The sequence below is a fragment of the Dipodomys spectabilis genome, unplaced genomic scaffold (assembly GCF_019054845.1).
Source record: "Dipodomys spectabilis isolate Male_0828 unplaced genomic scaffold, ASM1905484v1 ptg000273l, whole genome shotgun sequence".
NCBI classification, from domain to species: Eukaryota; Metazoa; Chordata; class Mammalia; order Rodentia; family Heteromyidae; genus Dipodomys; species Dipodomys spectabilis.
Genome location: NW_024870950.1, coordinates 1,395,273 through 1,411,822, shown reverse-complemented (window position 1 = coordinate 1,411,822; position 16,550 = coordinate 1,395,273). Strand labels below are relative to the sequence as shown.

The window sequence follows — 16,550 nt, the reverse complement described above, 5'->3', positions numbered from 1 at the left end:
GGCCTTTGTTAATAATGTGTCTTCCCCGGAGCCTGCGCTTCCTCTCCCCCGTCCTCTAGGCCCGGGTTGGGGCTGTCTTTTGTGGTGGGCCCCCTTTAACTTCTGCCCAAACCATCACAGGTCAGAAACCCCCTTCTGCCTCGCTCCAGAAGCGGCCCTGGCCACAGAGAACCTGCCTCTGAATCCTGAGATTCGCAGGCCAGGATTCTTGTTGAAATTCTAGAAGGATATGGGTTTCTACTCCTTCCTGCCTTGCTTAGTTCCGTTTCATGGCCTTTCGTGGTCCTGGACCCAAATAATCAACCACAAGGAAAAACCAACCAACCAACCCCTTGTGGAGGCTTGGAACCAGGCAGGACTGGGAATCAGAATATGGAGAAAAGAGAAATTCAGAAGCAAAATCTTCAGTTTATAGCTGTCATTCAGGCCTGGGCTGGGGGTGAGGGCTGGAGAGAAGTGTGTGAATGTGTTTGTGTGTGCACGTGTGTGTGTGTGCACGCGCATGCGCTGAGAAACAGGCAAACCCTGAAAACTATTTCCTCTCCTCCTTCTCTTTCTTCCAAACCAGGACAGGCCTCCCGCATCCTCCTTTTCTGGATTAATGTCCCTTTGTAGTCATAACTAAAGATCCCAGATGAGTCTGCGCAGAAGGGAGGGATGCGATTTCACAATCCCAAGTCCTAATTATAGGGGGAAATTGTTATCTAACAGAAAGAAAGGAAAAGAAACTGCACTGTGTGGAATCCACAGAGGCGATTCCAATCAGAGCATCTCTGTGGAAAATGGTGCTGTGGGAGTTTCTTAAAAACTGCCCAACTCTACTGCAAATTCACATCAAGATGACTTCTCTGAGCCTTGGGTGTGCCCCTTCTATCAGCCTTGTTCTTTGAGGACGACTTACGGGACACACACACACAAAGCTTTCAATTTTAAACAATAGAAATGGTCATGTGCAATGATCAGATAACCACTGGCATCACACCTCAGCCTGAACCGTACAATCTCCCATCGGCATATTCATAAATGTCCTCCCCCTAAATTAAGATGCTATCCATTTTTTTTCAAAGCTTTCTATTTGGGTTGAGAACCCCAAAATAGTTCTCCAAAAGAAACTCCACATGTGCATATTTTTAGAGTCATGGACAGCCAAGAAACTTGTTTGCACCTGGCTATGTGAACATTGGCTCTGACTCAGGCCACTGACGAAGTGGAGTTAACTAGAGTTACTTATTCCTGGGACTCTTGCCTTCGAAGGCCTTCTCTCTCTGATTTTTCTGCTTCAGAAGGACCTGTGAAGGGTTTAGGGAACAGAAACGAAGAGCTCTGCCATGCCTTGGTGAAGGCAAGTTTAATTTTTTAAAATCATTATTAGTGAGAGTGGTGCTTTTTTGTTCCTCTCTGAAGGGTAAAGATGCTCCCCATTTGTGTGTCCGACTGAATTTCTTTATGCCCCAACAATCAGGAGACAGCTTGGGAGACTGGAATTCTCTCACCCTGCCCCTTACCTAGGCTAGGACAGGGGGAGAAAAAAGCCAGACACAGCTGGGCCTGTTCAGGGCAGGAAGGAGTACAACGATGCCAAGAGATAATACCCTTTCTCTGGGGTTTCATGTCTGGATTTTGAAGATTTATATGAAAAGTGAGAAAAACTCTTATGGGATGGTGGGTTAAAGCTCTTCTACTTAAAAAGAAAAAAGAAAAAAACAAAGCAAACAAGTCCTGATTCAGATGGATACATCCTGGACCCCTAGGAAGTAAAACCAACACAAACAAACAAATAAAATAACTCCAACTCTTTCAGCATTTTTCTTCTCTTTCCCATCCTGACAAGAAGGCATGGAGCTACCTCTCATTATTTAATCATCATTCTAGGCAATAACCCAGAAGGGTGAAAATCATAGCTACTCACTGCAGAGAAAACTTCCTTAAAAGTACCCGTGCGCCCCCCCCCCCCCCCCACACACACACACCAAAAACAAAAAACAAGACATTTCTTCCAGGAAAGTAACTACATTCTTTTTAAAAATTTTTTCAAAATCAAAGTGAATTGCAGTGCAAAGCCTTGTAAATCTGCAATACAATGTGGAAGCTGATTTCCTATCCCCTTTTCTGGAGGTTTAGGCAAGTGCTCGGGCCTCAGAGCTGAAGTGTGTGTTTTTCTGACACCCAAATCAGACCAGCTGGCTAAAGGTTGTTCCTGAAGTATTTTCATCTACCATTCAACCTCAGTTAGTCTGTAACTACCAGTAAGTAGCTATGAGATTTTTAAATATATTGATTGGTTCAGTACACTGCTAGGGTATTTAATCAAGCCAAGAGTATGGAAAATGGAAACACATTGGGATAATCAAAACAAAGCAAAGACAATAAATGCACATACTTGGGAACCTTGGAATGTGTGATAAGCAACTTTGGGTATTGACTGGTGGAAAGGCTTGGACTGTAGCAACCAGACTGCTGTGGGTCCAGTGTTCATGCGGGTGTGTGTGTGGTGTGGGGGTACCATTTGCCCTCTGCTCATGCTTTTAGCTTTAACGTTGGTGGTTTGGCAAGGGACACTTGCCAGAATTTGTGTTACCAAATAAAAGTGACTGGGGTAAAGGTATAAGATCAGTGCATGAGCACTGTGCGTTCAGTAATAAACAGAGAATTTCCATCAGGCCACTGCTATGAAAAGAGAGCTCTGGTTACTGCGAATTGACATCTAAAGAGAGGAGTTATCTTCTAGGCAGAGTTAAGACCTCTGCCTAGTTGATGTCAATACATTAATGTGTCAGATACATTATATAATATATATATATACATATATATATTTACATATATATATATATTTACATATATATATATATATATATATATATTTACATATATATATATCACTGTTTTGGTTTAAAAAAAAGCATGGAAAAAGCCCAGGGAATTAAGAGGAGGTATTTTTTTTGAGCCTCAGTGACTACAGAGAAGAAGGTGTGTGTTTAGTTAACTTGTATCTTGTGCCATACATTGTTTTTACTGACAATTCTATCTGATAAGTGACATGTTTCACATCATAGAAACAGCACCAGCTAAAAAACTAGGTTGTCCCCCTCTGCTAACACACCGCTGGCTTCTGTCAGGAGAAAGGACTCGATTTTTGCTGCTTCTGTCGTTAGTAAAATTCTCCAAAAAGAAACAATGGAGCATGGAAATGTATTCTTCAGAATGCGCACATCTACATATACATGCTTTAAAAATGCTAGCTCTTACCTTTTAGGGAACTTTTATTTCCTTACCGTGTACATTATATCTATCTACATATATACGTAATTTGTAAGTTATTTTTTACAAGCAGTATTCCAGATTGAAAACTAACACCTGTTTGCTTATGTGCATAGTACATCCAAAAGCATGCACGTGCTTTTCTATGGATCCATACAGAACACGGCTCAGTTCATTACTAGTTAGTAGGGAGGTTACACAGTTAATATCCTCCTCTGACACAATAATTTTTTTTCTGTAAAAAGTGAACTCAATGGAACTCAAGTTGTTTTCTCGGACTGTAAATAATAATAAATATAATAATAAATAGTAATGATTCATACTAATTTTTTAATGTACAGATCTCACATAAATTTCATTTGGGGAACACATCTGTAAGAAGGAATGGCCGGGACTTCGAAAATGTGGTGTTTCCAGGGGTACCTCCAGCTTGCCAGTGGGCTCAGTTCTGTAATTGGAATGAAAGGAATTTTAACACTACTTCCACAAATACTCCACACAGCCTAACTCGGGGATTGGGGGGCCGAGATTAGATTTCCTTGTATGATTCTTTTTTCTTAAATTTTAGAGACGTATTTGGAATGATGGGGGCCTGCACAGTATTTAGTTCTTTGTGAAAAACAAGCATACAATTTAAAAAAAAAAAATCATGTGTGTTTGCCACAATCTCCCGAAATCTTTAGTAATTAGTTCCAAAAAATTCATTTCACTACAAGTTAACTTTTTCTTAAAGCCAGTATAACCCAAGCTATATTTTAAAAAAAATATTAAAAAACAGGCTTCTCTGCTTTATTTTGTAATATCTGGGGGTCCAAACTGGCGTATTCTAATGAACCATCTTATGGATTTAATTCTAATCGTTTGTTATTGTGTCACTGTATTTTCTCCCCCCATTCAAGTTCCAGTCTTCGAGGATAACCGCAATAACCATATCTTCAATGTCACCTGGGGTTTGAGAATGTGTTTACCTAAAATCATTGTGGGATGCTGAGCTTTCTGTAGAAATGACAGGCCTATTCCTATGTCTTCACAGGGCAGGTACGTCTCTGTCTCTCTCTGTCTCTGTCTCTCTCAATTGTGATCCGAGAATAAAAAAAAAATCTCTGAAGCCTAGGAAGAGCTAACTCAAGCACGAAAGGGTAGGGTTTTTTTTGTTTTGTTTTGTTTTTTGTTGTTATTAAGTGGAACCAAGTGTGATTTCAGAACCTCATCTAGACTGGCACAGAAAGGAAGGTGAAAATATAAAGGGTAAATGCTGTGTCTTCATGATCAGTGAAAGGGGACAGGAAGGCCAGTGATAAACTGCCCAGAATTCATCAGTGCTGAGCACAACCTGTTTTCTTCAAAACAAGACCTTTCTTCGTGCAGTTACAATATTATCCTTTAAAAAATAAAAACGAATGGAAGAGAAAATAAAACTATCATCATGTTTGGCTATGTTTTCAAGACAGTGCTGGCTTTGTCTAACGTTCTATTTAGCCTCAGTATGGAAAGGACATGCATTTGTAACATTAGTTGCTATGAATTTGTGTCAATTTAAAGTAGGTCAGTGCTTAGGAGTTGTGGTGAAGGTAGCTGAAACCTTCCCCAAACTCATCTACAAGTTAGCGCCTACCCAAAGACCCTTTTAGGGTCACAAACCAGTTAATCAAAGCACTGCTTTCAGTCCCCAAAAACCTCATTTTTATATTATATTTTGGAGACCAGTGTGACCTCACTCATGACCAGCTTGTCTTAAGTGGAGAGAGAGACAGAGAGAGAGAGAGAGAGAGAGAGTGTTCACTAAGTATTGTCAGTGAAAGCCAGATACGAGAACTGGGAAGTAAGAAAAAAAAACCACATAGTTTTTTTCTTTTTCCTACATAACACAAACGACCTGCACAGTTAAAAGGAAAAAAAAATTTAAAAAGCAAAACAAAACAAACAACTTTGATTTGTCCCAAAGTATTTATGTACAGACTTGTCAGGCCTTGCTAACAAGAAAATCATGACATGTAAAAGGAAGAAAGAAAAATAATCAATTATAACAAAAAAGCAAAAATCGTTTATCTTTATCATTAAGTATATGTGTGGCCCAAGCCATCTTGGTGGGTCACATTTGTGGGTTCCTCTTTTTTCTACATGGGTTAGAGAACTTAGGGGTCATGATTCGAAAGTCCAGCTCAACTGTTTTATTTTTTTTTTTATTTAGTTTTTCATTTTTCACAAAAGTCCAATGATAGCCCAAGTCATCTGAAAACTGAAAAACTTTGGGGACAAAAAATAGTTGAGAGGTCGTAATTTACATCTCTATTAAATATTACTAATTACAATATGGGGCCAGACTCCTCAGAGCACAAAACAGCCTATAATTTCACCCTGAATTATTGCCTTCCTACTCTTCCATTAATCATTCCTCTGGAGAAAAAGAGAATTCCATGCAGTTGTTGGGCCCAGTTAAACTGTACGCTAAGAAATTGAGTACGGAATCAAAAAAATGCAGTTTATTATTGTAGATTATTCTTTTTTCTTGATATAACCAGAATTGAAAATGAAAGAAAAGCACATAGGAACGTCACGCATCGTTAGTTAGTAACTCAAGATATAAAACAATTTTGCACAGCAAAATATGAAAAAAAGGAAAAATAACTGACAAGATTTTTTTATATTTATTGTGGTAAGATTTGCTTTTCATTTTTTTTAAAGACAGGATGTCAGTCCCTGAAAATAACATTTACTGATTATTGCCTTTAAAACTGTGGATTTTTTTTAAGTTACAGAAAATCCAGTTTTGCACCACAATACAACTGTAAAAAAAATCTGCATCATCTTAAAACTGTGCAGTAATGCCATTTTTTATAACTGCATAAATTTTATTAGCGTTCTAAACAGTTTTGCGATTGTTTTGTATATTATATGCTTGCAGGTTATGTCTTAGTGCAATTCAGTCCCAAATATTTAAATTTTGAAAAAAAAAACATACATTTTTGAATGTAAAATACCCCTACAGATATAAACAGGGGTTTCTCCCCTTTTAATACTTTGGTTTTCAATACAGTCAGTGGTATAGCAAAGACTACACATACCCAACTTATATTAAAGTTGCAAGCACATGCTATATAAGCTACTTTTTTAAACAGTCCCCCCTTTGCAAACTCTACCCCCCTTAACATCACAACAGTAAACAATTTAGTGCATCGATCTTTTAAAAAAAATCTACAGCTACACAGACCTAACTCTTTCAAATGTATCTATAACATTCCTTTATCTGTAGCATACATTTTAACTGGGCTAACAGATTAGAAAAAACTATAATTAAATTATATACTAGAAACCCATAGCATTCCACATTTGACAATGACCAAAAGCCAAAAAATATATATATAATAATTAAACAAAAAAAAAAGAATGGGGCAGATTTCTTTCTCTCTTTTTTTTTTCTTGAAAAAATAAATTTTAGACTGCTTTCAGCAATAGCACAATTTAAATCCCCCTCAGCGAAGTGGAGCATTATTCTTAATTAAAAAGGAAGCATTCCTAAGAGTTTGTGAAATTTGTAACCCATTCTGGTATCTCTGACAAGCAATTCCTTCAGTGCATTTACTCAGGGAGGCTGCAGGTTTGAGTAACTCAAAAAAAAATTTTTTTTGGAGCAGATGCAAACTTTCATAGGAAGAAGGCTCTAGGGTTGCATTTTCTTGTTGTTGTTTTGTTTTGTTTTTGTTCAGAACTCAAAAAAAGTCATGAGGCAGTAAAATAAAAGTATGAGGACCATGCTCTAAGTCTTCCAATGTCCATTTCCAAGCCAAAAGGAAAGAAAAAAAGGAAAAAATAATTATACCATACATGTCCAGCATGCAGGCTTTTTTATTAATATAATGTCTCTTTTCCATAAAGTCTTTGAAACAGTTACAGTTCATTGTTGCTAAGACAAAGTAGCAAGCATAATAATATGTGAGATGACAGTGAGTTTTTTATGGCAGACTAAACTCTCAGATTTGGCCCCAGAGGGCCAGACTCCACCAATCACACCCGCAAGGCTGATGAAGGCTTGGTTGTGGCAGGTTCACAAGGATTTTCTTTTTCTCTCCTCTACTTTAGCATGACAATGCTAATTAAAAAAAATACCTCTTGGAACTCAGCCTGCTGCAAGTCTATAACTTTTCACATTTTTTTTTCTTTTGAGAGCTCAATCTCCCATGAAGACCTCAGGAGGAGAAAAAGAAAAAGAAAAAAAAAAAACACAAAACCCCAAACTTGGCTTTTTCTTTCTTTTATCTTGGAGGAAGGTGGGTGGAGAGAAGGAGGAAGGTGAAAAGCTGGGTAACACAGCAAGCTCCAAAAAGTAAAATTAAAGGGGGGGGGGGAATCCAAAGTAACACACACACACACACACACACGCACACACACACGCACACACACGCACACGCACGCACACACACGCGCGGGGGGGCATCCGCTCAGGAACTGAAAAAGAAGGGGGGGGTGATGCAAATAACGCCGGTTTCAAAAGTGAGCCATGTTTCACATGAAGAATTCTGCTGAGATCTTTGACCACGGTTGCAAGTCCGGTGTGGGGAGGGGAAAGGGGAGGCGGTGGTGTGTAAAAACACAAACAAAAACAACACACACAACAACAACAACAAAAAAACACCCGGACGAGCGAGCCGGGGACGGGGATGGTTTCAGCTGGGCAATCCGGGGGAGCCGGACACCCCTTTTCCCTCCCCAACTTTCCACGGCCCCCGCCCCCACCAGGAATCAGTCAGGGTGTGTGTGTGTGTGTGTGTGTGTGTGCGCACACGTGTGTGCGCGCGCAGGGGGGAGCGCGCGCGCCTGGGTGCGAGCGCGCGCGCGCGGAGGGGACCCCGGGGAGGGGGTGAGTGGTGAGTAGGGGGGGCGGGCGATCTCGGCAGAGGAGGGGGCGCGGGGTGGGGAGGGGGCCGGGCCCCCGCGGTGGCGAGCCGTGGTCGCGCGGGTGTCAAGAACTCACATGAAAAACTCGGGAGAGGACGGGTTGTCGCTGCTGGAGCCGTTTTCTCGGAAGCCGCTGCTCACCAGCTTCTCGTATTTCTCCTTGTACGCGTCCCTCTCCCGCACCAGCCTGGAGATCTCCTGCTTGAGGTGGTCGACCTGCTGCAGCAGCTGGTTCTTCTCCGACTCCAGGACGTGTCTCTGCTGCACCCTCTTGAAGCGGCAGGACTGCGCATAGCCGCGGTTTTTCAGGGTCCGCCTCTTCTGCTTCAGCCGGATCACCTCCTCCTTGCTGACCCCGCGCAGCTGCCGGTTCAGCTCGCGCACCGACATGGTCACCAGCTGCTCGTCGGAGAAGCGGTCGTCGAAGTGCAGGCCGCCGCCGGCGGCGTGGTGCGGGTGCAGGGCGCCCCCCGCCCCCGCCGCGCCCCCGCCGCCGCCGCCGCCGCCGCCGCCCCCGGCGCTGGCCGGGGCCCCGCCGCCGCCGCCGCCGCCTCCTCCGCCCGCGCCGCCCGCGCCGCCCGCGCCGGCCGAGGCGGACGCGCTGCCCGCGGCCGTCGGGGGGTGGTGGTGATGGCCGCCGGCCGGGTGGTGGTGGTGGTGGTGATGGTGGTAGTGCGGGCCCGCGCCGCTCTGCGCCGCGGCCGCCGCGATCACGGCGGACACCACGGCGGCGGCGGGGCCCATCTCCTCGCCGCCGCCGCCCAGGGACGCGCCGGCGCCGGCCCCGGCCGCCGCGGCCAGCTGCTGCGCCCCGCGCGCGTAGCCATCGAAGCCGCCCTGGAGCTGGTGGCTGTTGCTGATGAGCGCCTCGACCGCGTCCTCGGGGCTGAAGCCCAGCGCCTCGGGGTTGAGCTGCTGCGGGTAGCCGGTCATCCAGTAGTAGTCTTCCAGGTGCGCCTTCTGCTCGCTGCCCGAGCCCGGGCTGGGCGCCGAGAAGCTGGGGGACGGGGGCACCGAGCTGCAGGGCGTGCTCATGGGGGTGGACGACAGCGAGCCCCCGGCGATCAGACGGCCGCACTGGCTGATGATGCGGTCGGTCTCCACCGGTTCCTTTTTCACTTCGAACTTCATCAGATCGAAGTCATTAACATATTCCATGGCCAGGGGACTGGTGGGCAGGTCGGAGTTGCTCATGGCCAGTTCCGATGCCATCCTCCTGCCGCCGCTGCCGCCGCCGCCGCCGCCGCCGCCGCCGCCGCTCCTCCAGATGGGCTGCAGGAGAGGGGCCAGCGGGCCGGGCTGGGCGGCCAGCGGGTGAGCCAGCTTGCCGGGCTGGGGCGCTTCTAGCTCGCGCGCCGGCGATGGCTGGCCCGAAACCTCGGAGCGCGCGCACCCCCCCCCCCGCCCTGCCCGCGCCCCCCGCGCCCGCCCTCCCTCCCTCCCTCCCCCCCGCTCACGCCAATGTGCTGGCTCGCGCGCCCCGGCCCCTCCTCGGCTGGCTCGCCTCCGTGCGCGCCGAGCCGGCGGCGGCGGCGGCGGAGCGGCGGAGCGGGCTCGGGAAGGTCCTCCGCGGGCGGCGGCGGCGGCGCGGCGGCGAAGCCGGAGGTGCCCGGCCCGGGAACGCGGCGTCCCCCGCTCGCCGGCCGGGCTGCAGGCGGGGCGCGCGCGGCGGCGGCGGCGGCGGCCGCTGGGGTGCTGGAGACGCGGCGGGCGGCGGTCCGGGCGGCGCGGGCCTCGGCGCGGGGGAGTTAACACTTCATGCTGCTCGCCTCCTCTTCTGCCTGGCTCTTTTAATTTCCCCCCCTTCTCGCTCGCTCTCTGTCTCTTCTCGCTCGCTCTGTCTGTCTGTCTGTCTGTCTCTCTCAGTGCAAAGTACAAGACCGAGGCGGCTGGAGAGAGGGAGCTCGGAGAGCGTGGGGAGGGGGAGGACTTGAGTTCTTTCTTGCTTCTTTTTTTTTTTTTAAAGCAAAAGAAAAAAAGAAAAAAATAGCCCAGTCCCGGGGCCGAGGCGGGCGGCGAGCGGAGGGAGCGGGGAGGCCGGGCCGGAGAGCCGCCCGAGCGGCCGCTCCGGGAGGAGAAAAGGTTTTTAAAGCCTCTGATCCAGCAAGAAGAGTTTAAAGCAATTGCCGAGTTTTATAGCGCGCGTGACGTCAGGCCCCGGTGGGAAATTGACTGGCACTCGCGGCCAATGGGCGCGCGCGGCCGCGGCGGCCATTAGCATAATAGTATAGAAACAAGGAAACTTTTCCGAGCTGTCAATCAGGGTCCAATCAGCTGACTGTCAGCTGGGACGGGCCCGGCTTAACCCTCGCGGCGCCGCGGCGCCTCCCAGGGACGCGGGGAGGCAGCGGGGCCCTGCGCAAAGTTTAGTGCGGGAGACGGAGTTGTGTTGGGGGCGGGGGGAGGAGGTTGGTTTTGTGTTTTTGCGGAGGAGAGGCTGGAATCCGGTGGATTCCGGAGGACAAGTTCCTGGCTTTTCTTTGGAGCGCGAGGGAGGGCGGCCTGCCTTCCGACCCCCCCCTCCAGCCCGCCGCTCTGCAGGCACTGCCCCCCCCCCCCCAACGGTGGGTTCGCTTTGCAGCCCGGCCCTCCTCGTGCCCGGGCATCTGTCTTTCTGTTGCCCGGATCTGTTCTTTCTCGGAGTCTGGTGCGGGTCTAACTTGGCCCAACTCTTTGTCCCTCCGGCGGATGACAGTGCGCGGGGAGGATGCGCGGGGCGCCCCGGGGTCCGGACCGTACGCGCGCGCTCAGCCCCGCGGCCTCGCGCCCGGGCGGCGTGGAGTCCCGCGGGGAGGAAGAAGCCCGTGGGATCACCCCGCTCAAAGGGAGGTGAAATAAGTTGTTGGAGGCCCTTTGGCGCCGGGACTGGCCGCGACTCACTGCGCCGAGCGGACCCCGGGAACGCTCCGCCCGGCGCAGCCCTCGATCCCCAGCCCGGGCTGGAGTTTGGGCTTTGCAATCGCCCCCCGTCCCCGCACACACGCACGCACACGCGCACGTCCCCCCACGAAATCGAGGCCCCTGTGCACCGGGGGCTCGCGCGCCCTTTGCACTTTTACGATTCACTTAATTTTTTTTTTTCGGGACTGGATCGCGGCCGGGGAGGCGACGCGGGGAGAGCAAACAATGCCCAGCCCTCCGGGGCGCCCCTGGAAGGGTTAAACTTTAAACCGCTCCCCCCATCCCTCCAAACCCCCCCCCCCCGCCCGGAAACCCAGCGTGGGGGTGGGGCGCTTCCCCCCGTCTTGGACACCAAAGCCAATAACTAGTTCGATTTTCTAAATCGCTTCTTTGAACGCTGTGAAAAATGCATGCATATATAATATATATAGAGAGAGGGGGAGGTAGAAAAAGGAAAGAAAACCCAAGAAGGAAAAAGGAAAGGAAAGAAACGGGCAACTCTCTTCTAAGATTTTAAAGAGATAGGCCGGGCGGTGGAGGACAGACAGACAGCCGGCCGGAAGCCGAGCCAGGCTCGCAGAGGCCAGCCCCCCTGCTCGGAAGCGGGGCCGGCCGACCCCGCCGCCCGGGAGCCGCGTCTCGGGGTTCGTCTTACTTGTGTCAACTTTACGGGGAGGGGAGACGCTGCGAAGGCGCGCCTGGAAACGACAGCCGCGACCACAAGCCGCCCGGGCGCGGGGCCGGCGGACGGCGGTCGGGGCCGGTTTTTACCGCAACAGCGCCACCTCTCGGCGAAGGTCAGTGGAACCTGAGCGGGGTCCGGCGCGTGGCGGTGCGGGGCGAAGCGGCGGCTGGCTCTCCCCGTGGGAGGGGAGAGGAGGTGCCGGGGGTGGGCCGCCACGGGAGGATCCCCCAGACCCCCGTGGCCAGAGCACGCGTGAAGAGCAGAGGCAGGAGCTGGCTTCGCTCCCGTCACCGAGCACAGGCCCGGGACGGATGCAGAAGCCTGGAGGCGCTGACTCCAGCCCAGCTCTCCTTGGAGCAGAGCAGATCCCCCGCAGACGGGGGAGCCCCCCAACTTTGAAACTACAACAACTGTCAGGATGGATGTGTCAGCGAGGCTTTCCTGCGCCTGTCCACAGAAGTCAGCGATCAACGAGATGTCTCCAGGAAGGCCAAGTGCGGGGCTGTGAACTTGTTTGTCTGAGAAGGCCTCGCTGAGAAGCTGACTTCTGACACTTGGGCACCTGTGAAGCTCGCCTTTCGAACGCTGGGCCTCCTCACCCCGCGAAACCCAGCACTCAGAACAGAGCGAGTCCTTAGGTAGCTCCCACCGGTGGGCTCCACACTCCAGGGCAGACCCAGGGTGATTTCTCTGATCCTTGGCGGTCTGAGGCTTCAGCACACCCAGATATCCCCAAACTGGGAGACTCCCCAAAAGGTTGGTAGGGACATCTTAATCCTCCAAGGCCACTGCCTTGGCGTTTTCTAGACAGACAGCTGCAGAGCTGCCAGAAGTTGTTTAGAAGGGCATTTCTGGTTTGATAGAAGTACTTTGTTCGAGTGGAATGAACTGGGTTTAGTGCCAGTTCGGGGAAGAAAGTGAAGATTATGTCAATATTTATGCAACCTAAGAGACTTCCTTGCTTTCCTCCTCTTTAACAATATTTTACCTAGTAATGAAGTTAAGGGATTATAGTTTGGTGTGCAGAGGAACCCTCACTGCTGAACTGACATAAACATTCTTTCTGCTGCATAGACCTGCCCGCAGCAGCCGTTATGGGACGGCCTTCAAGTTGGTTTTTTGTGTGTGTAAAATATGAATTTATGTGTGTTTGGGGAGGATTAATTTTTGTTTGTGTGCATAAGATAATTTTTTTAAAGTCCTTTTGCATCACATGATGGTCAAGAGCTCAAATGGGATCCCTCCCTCTCCACAGAGTCTTTCTGGCCAGGAATTCTGAAACCGCTCCATTTATAAATAAACATTTCATAAACAAAATTTGCTAATGACGAAGACCATGCCATGTCGTTTCATGGCCCTGGACCTAATTGTTGCAATTATATATCATTTCTAGAAATTAAATGCCCATGTTTGGGCAGCTAACTGTATTATTATCTGCACATTTTTTATGGTTTATTTTTGCTCATGGCTGTCAAGCTGTGGTATTTTTCTTTCTCCCATTGCAGTCTTTTATACTCTCCTATTTTCCCTGGGGGTGGGGAGAAGAGAAGAGAAGATTGGAATGATTTTTTTTGGGGGGGGGTGTATGTCAGGAGTGTTCTCAGGCTTGCAACTTAATTCTCATTGTTGTCCCTTTTACTTTATTATTTAGTGACTCGTGGGGGTGTCTAAACATTTATGGTTCTCTGTTAACGCCATTTCTTTGATAACAATTGGGCTCTCTCATTTTAATTAGTACTCTTCAGGTTTCTGATTTTCTACAATTACAGCAGCCCTCATCTCCTTAGACTTTATTGCTTGCATTGTTTGTTTCACTTCTATTCAAGCCAATCTAATCCAAATACAATATGAACTGTGTTTTCTTACAGCTTAATATCCCTTCACCATATATACTCTAGTAATCTCTGTAGAACAATATACAGTAATTTAGCAACCATGCATTTGTCATTATTGACCAATTCAAACCAGTAGCATTGAAGGTTCTGAAAGCAATGAGTATTTATAGAAGATTTCTGAAGGGGAGGAGAGCCTGGGTTGAATCACATAGAAGGTTTCGAAACAGTCACATCAAAAACACAATTATAGTTTCGTGTCAGTACATACATAACAACTTCATGCCAAAAAAGACAAAAGAAGAGAAAAAGAAAAAGGGGGTTTAAAAAAGCCCTGCACGTCCAAACTGCAAAGATTAAAAGCTAAGAAGAATATATATTTTCCTCACCGAGAGTTATTGCAGTTCAAGTATATATTATGTTGGATCCAGACATATATAATCAGAAGAGAACGGAATGTATCAAGAATAGCGTCCGAGCTCTTTGTTTATATAGGAGTTTATTTTATGGCCAAGAACTAACTGTAGTCCACTAAATTCAGTATGAAGCCAAGTAAATTGATTCGAGAGAGCGCTCTGAAGTCTAGCAGAGGCAAGGCATCACTGTTCTTAGGGCTAGTGTTAGACAAATCCTTTTTACCAGTCCTCAGTTAGCAGGGTAAGTAAATCACAAATCACTGTTAGCAGATTCATGGGAGAAAATTAATAGAATCAGACGAGATAATCTGATAAGGGGGAAATTGCTGAGGAAACAGACTTGCCTGGCATTGGAGAACGAGAGACAAGAGTTTGATTACTAGGAGTCGTTATGAATAGGTGAATTATGTACTAAATAATCATCAGAGTAATTCAGCATTTATTAATTCTTTTCTCCTTAAGCAATTCACGGTTGTAAGTTAAAGCCACTCTCTCTTTGAAGACACATCTTTTATAATTTTTATTAGAGGTAATTTATTATTTGCATTACCTGTATTTACTTCGTAATTGAACATTTTGCATTCAAATTTATGTAATGCATTATGCTTGAGAATATATTTCTGCCTGATTAGCATAAATAGTCACTTACCTCATGAATTACTAACAAAGTTTATCTCAAAATATAGGGTTTTTTATTAAGTGGGACACAAACATATGTACAATAAATTCTGATTTTCCGGTGTAGTTAGAGAACAACTCACGTTAGGTTAGGGAAGCAGCAGAAAGAACCAAGCGGGGGGTGGGGGGGGGATGTAAACTAAAGACGCATAAGACTTGGAGGTTTCTGTCTGTAGGTATCATTTAGTTGGGGTGGAGGTGGGGGCCGGGGGCAGTGGGGAGGGAGATGCTGTGTCCTGGATTATTTATTGTGAATTCTGGAGAAAGAAAAGAAGCCATGATTGATGACTGTCACTCCAGTGGATGAGACCTCAAATGGAGAGGCTGGGAGAGGGGTTGTTCATGGCATTGCATTTCTGTTTTGTTGGTTTGTTCTTGTTTTGCAGGGTTTTCTTAGGACACAGGACACACCATTACAGGAAACACTTGTATTGCACAGGAGCTGTGACAAGCCGAGATGTATGCTGGGAAAGTGGGCCAGATTTTGTCCATCCTCTGGCCCCTGGTTGGCACAAAGGGGACTTTTAGAGGTGTGGGCATTGGAACCAAAGGACTTCTTTGGTTTTAGGCAATAGGCATAAATATAAAAGCATGAGGTCGACTTCCTATTCTTGCTATTCCAAATCAACTAATTGCTATTCTGTCTCTGTCTGTTTCTGTCTCTATCTCTGTCTCTGTCTCTCTCTCTTGCCCTTTCTTGAGGGCACAGCTCAGATTGTTCTTTTCCTTCAATTAGGGGCCGCTTATGATTTGTTCTTTCATTGTGATCCTTTTTTGATCCTATTCATGGCTTTTACCGGTGAGGGAATTTGTCTGCAAAGCAATCAACTCTTCAAAGACTTTTATTGTGGTGAACTCTTTTGTTTTTGTTTTTAAAGCTAGAATTTATAAACAAAAATGAAGGCTGGTACACGAAGACTTTCTGCAGGCTGAGCCTTTCATCCACGGTGACAAGGAAACAGCTCAGAGATGGCGCTGTCTCTGTGTGCACACCCTCCTTCCTGCCCCCCAGCCATGCTGCAGTTTGTACTTTGGATTTCATGTAACATTTAGCAGCCCTTGGACCTGGGGGGAAGATACGGACCAACCTTAAATACTCCTGTGATTCTGGGGAAAGTCTACCTATGCAGGTAGCTTAGGGGTTTCTCTGGGGCCTGAGCAGAAGGGTCTCTGATACCATTTTATATTTTTGCTGCTTCCTAGGTGTGGCTGGACTTTTTCCTCATGCATTGTTTCTGCCTCAAAAACAACAAATATACCCCAGCAACACCCTCAGGATCACCTCCATCCTCACAAGGTGTCCCTGATCCCATGAAGAACAGAAAACTGGGTTCATACCTCTACCTACCCTCCCCAAATAAAAATCAAAGTCAACGTGACAGGCCTTCTCATAGCATTATTTTTCACTTAGTCATGTTATAACAGAGGTGTCCATTCCTTACTGAAATCAAATGATTGGACAACACAGAAATAACTGGATCACAAACCAGAGATCCACTGGTCCCAGGCTCCCCGACAGGGCCCTGATTTGGTGTATACTTTGTATTCAATGGAGTTATCCCAGGCATAGGGTTCTTTAACGTATCTTCCCCTTCAGCACACATCCAGGACAATCTCAACAGCCAAGAGTGAGCCCTACTCGATTTGGAAGCTGAATTCATCTCCTGGAGGGGCTAGGAGACCCATGCTTCCCATTATTCTTCCAACCAATGGCAAGTCTAAATCTGCCTCCATGCCCCGCCCCTGGGCAGGGGAGTGGGAAGGTCTTTTGGACAAACTTCTCTGCTGGGCACCACAGCCCCGCTGGGCTGCTCACGTCCCATAGAAACATTTTAATTCCTTGGACGACCAGACGAAAAGAAACAACTACAATTTAGCACGGAT

At 47.5% G+C, this 16,550-nt stretch overlaps 2 protein-coding genes across 2 annotated transcripts; one reads left to right on the top strand and one right to left on the bottom strand.

Moving 5' to 3' along the window:
* Positions 1–3,568: 3,568 nt before the first annotated feature.
* Maf (MAF bZIP transcription factor) lies at positions 3,569–9,582 on the bottom strand. Its single transcript, XM_042700828.1, is given in 3 exon segments — positions 3,569–3,681; positions 3,684–3,706; positions 8,231–9,582. Coding segments are annotated over 3 exon segments (1,227 nt in total). The 5' UTR covers positions 9,367–9,582; the 3' UTR covers positions 3,569–3,613.
* Positions 9,583–9,615: 33 nt separating this feature from the next.
* On the top strand, positions 9,616–16,198 carry LOC122126054 (dapper homolog 3-like). Its single transcript, XM_042700601.1, has 5 exons — positions 9,616–9,891; positions 11,581–11,852; positions 15,053–15,125; positions 15,545–15,688; positions 15,870–16,198. The coding sequence occupies exons 1-5, from the start codon at positions 9,616–9,618 to the stop codon at positions 16,086–16,088; spliced, it is 984 nt and encodes a 327-aa protein (XP_042556535.1). The 3' UTR covers positions 16,089–16,198.
* Positions 16,199–16,550: the final 352 nt, after the last annotated feature.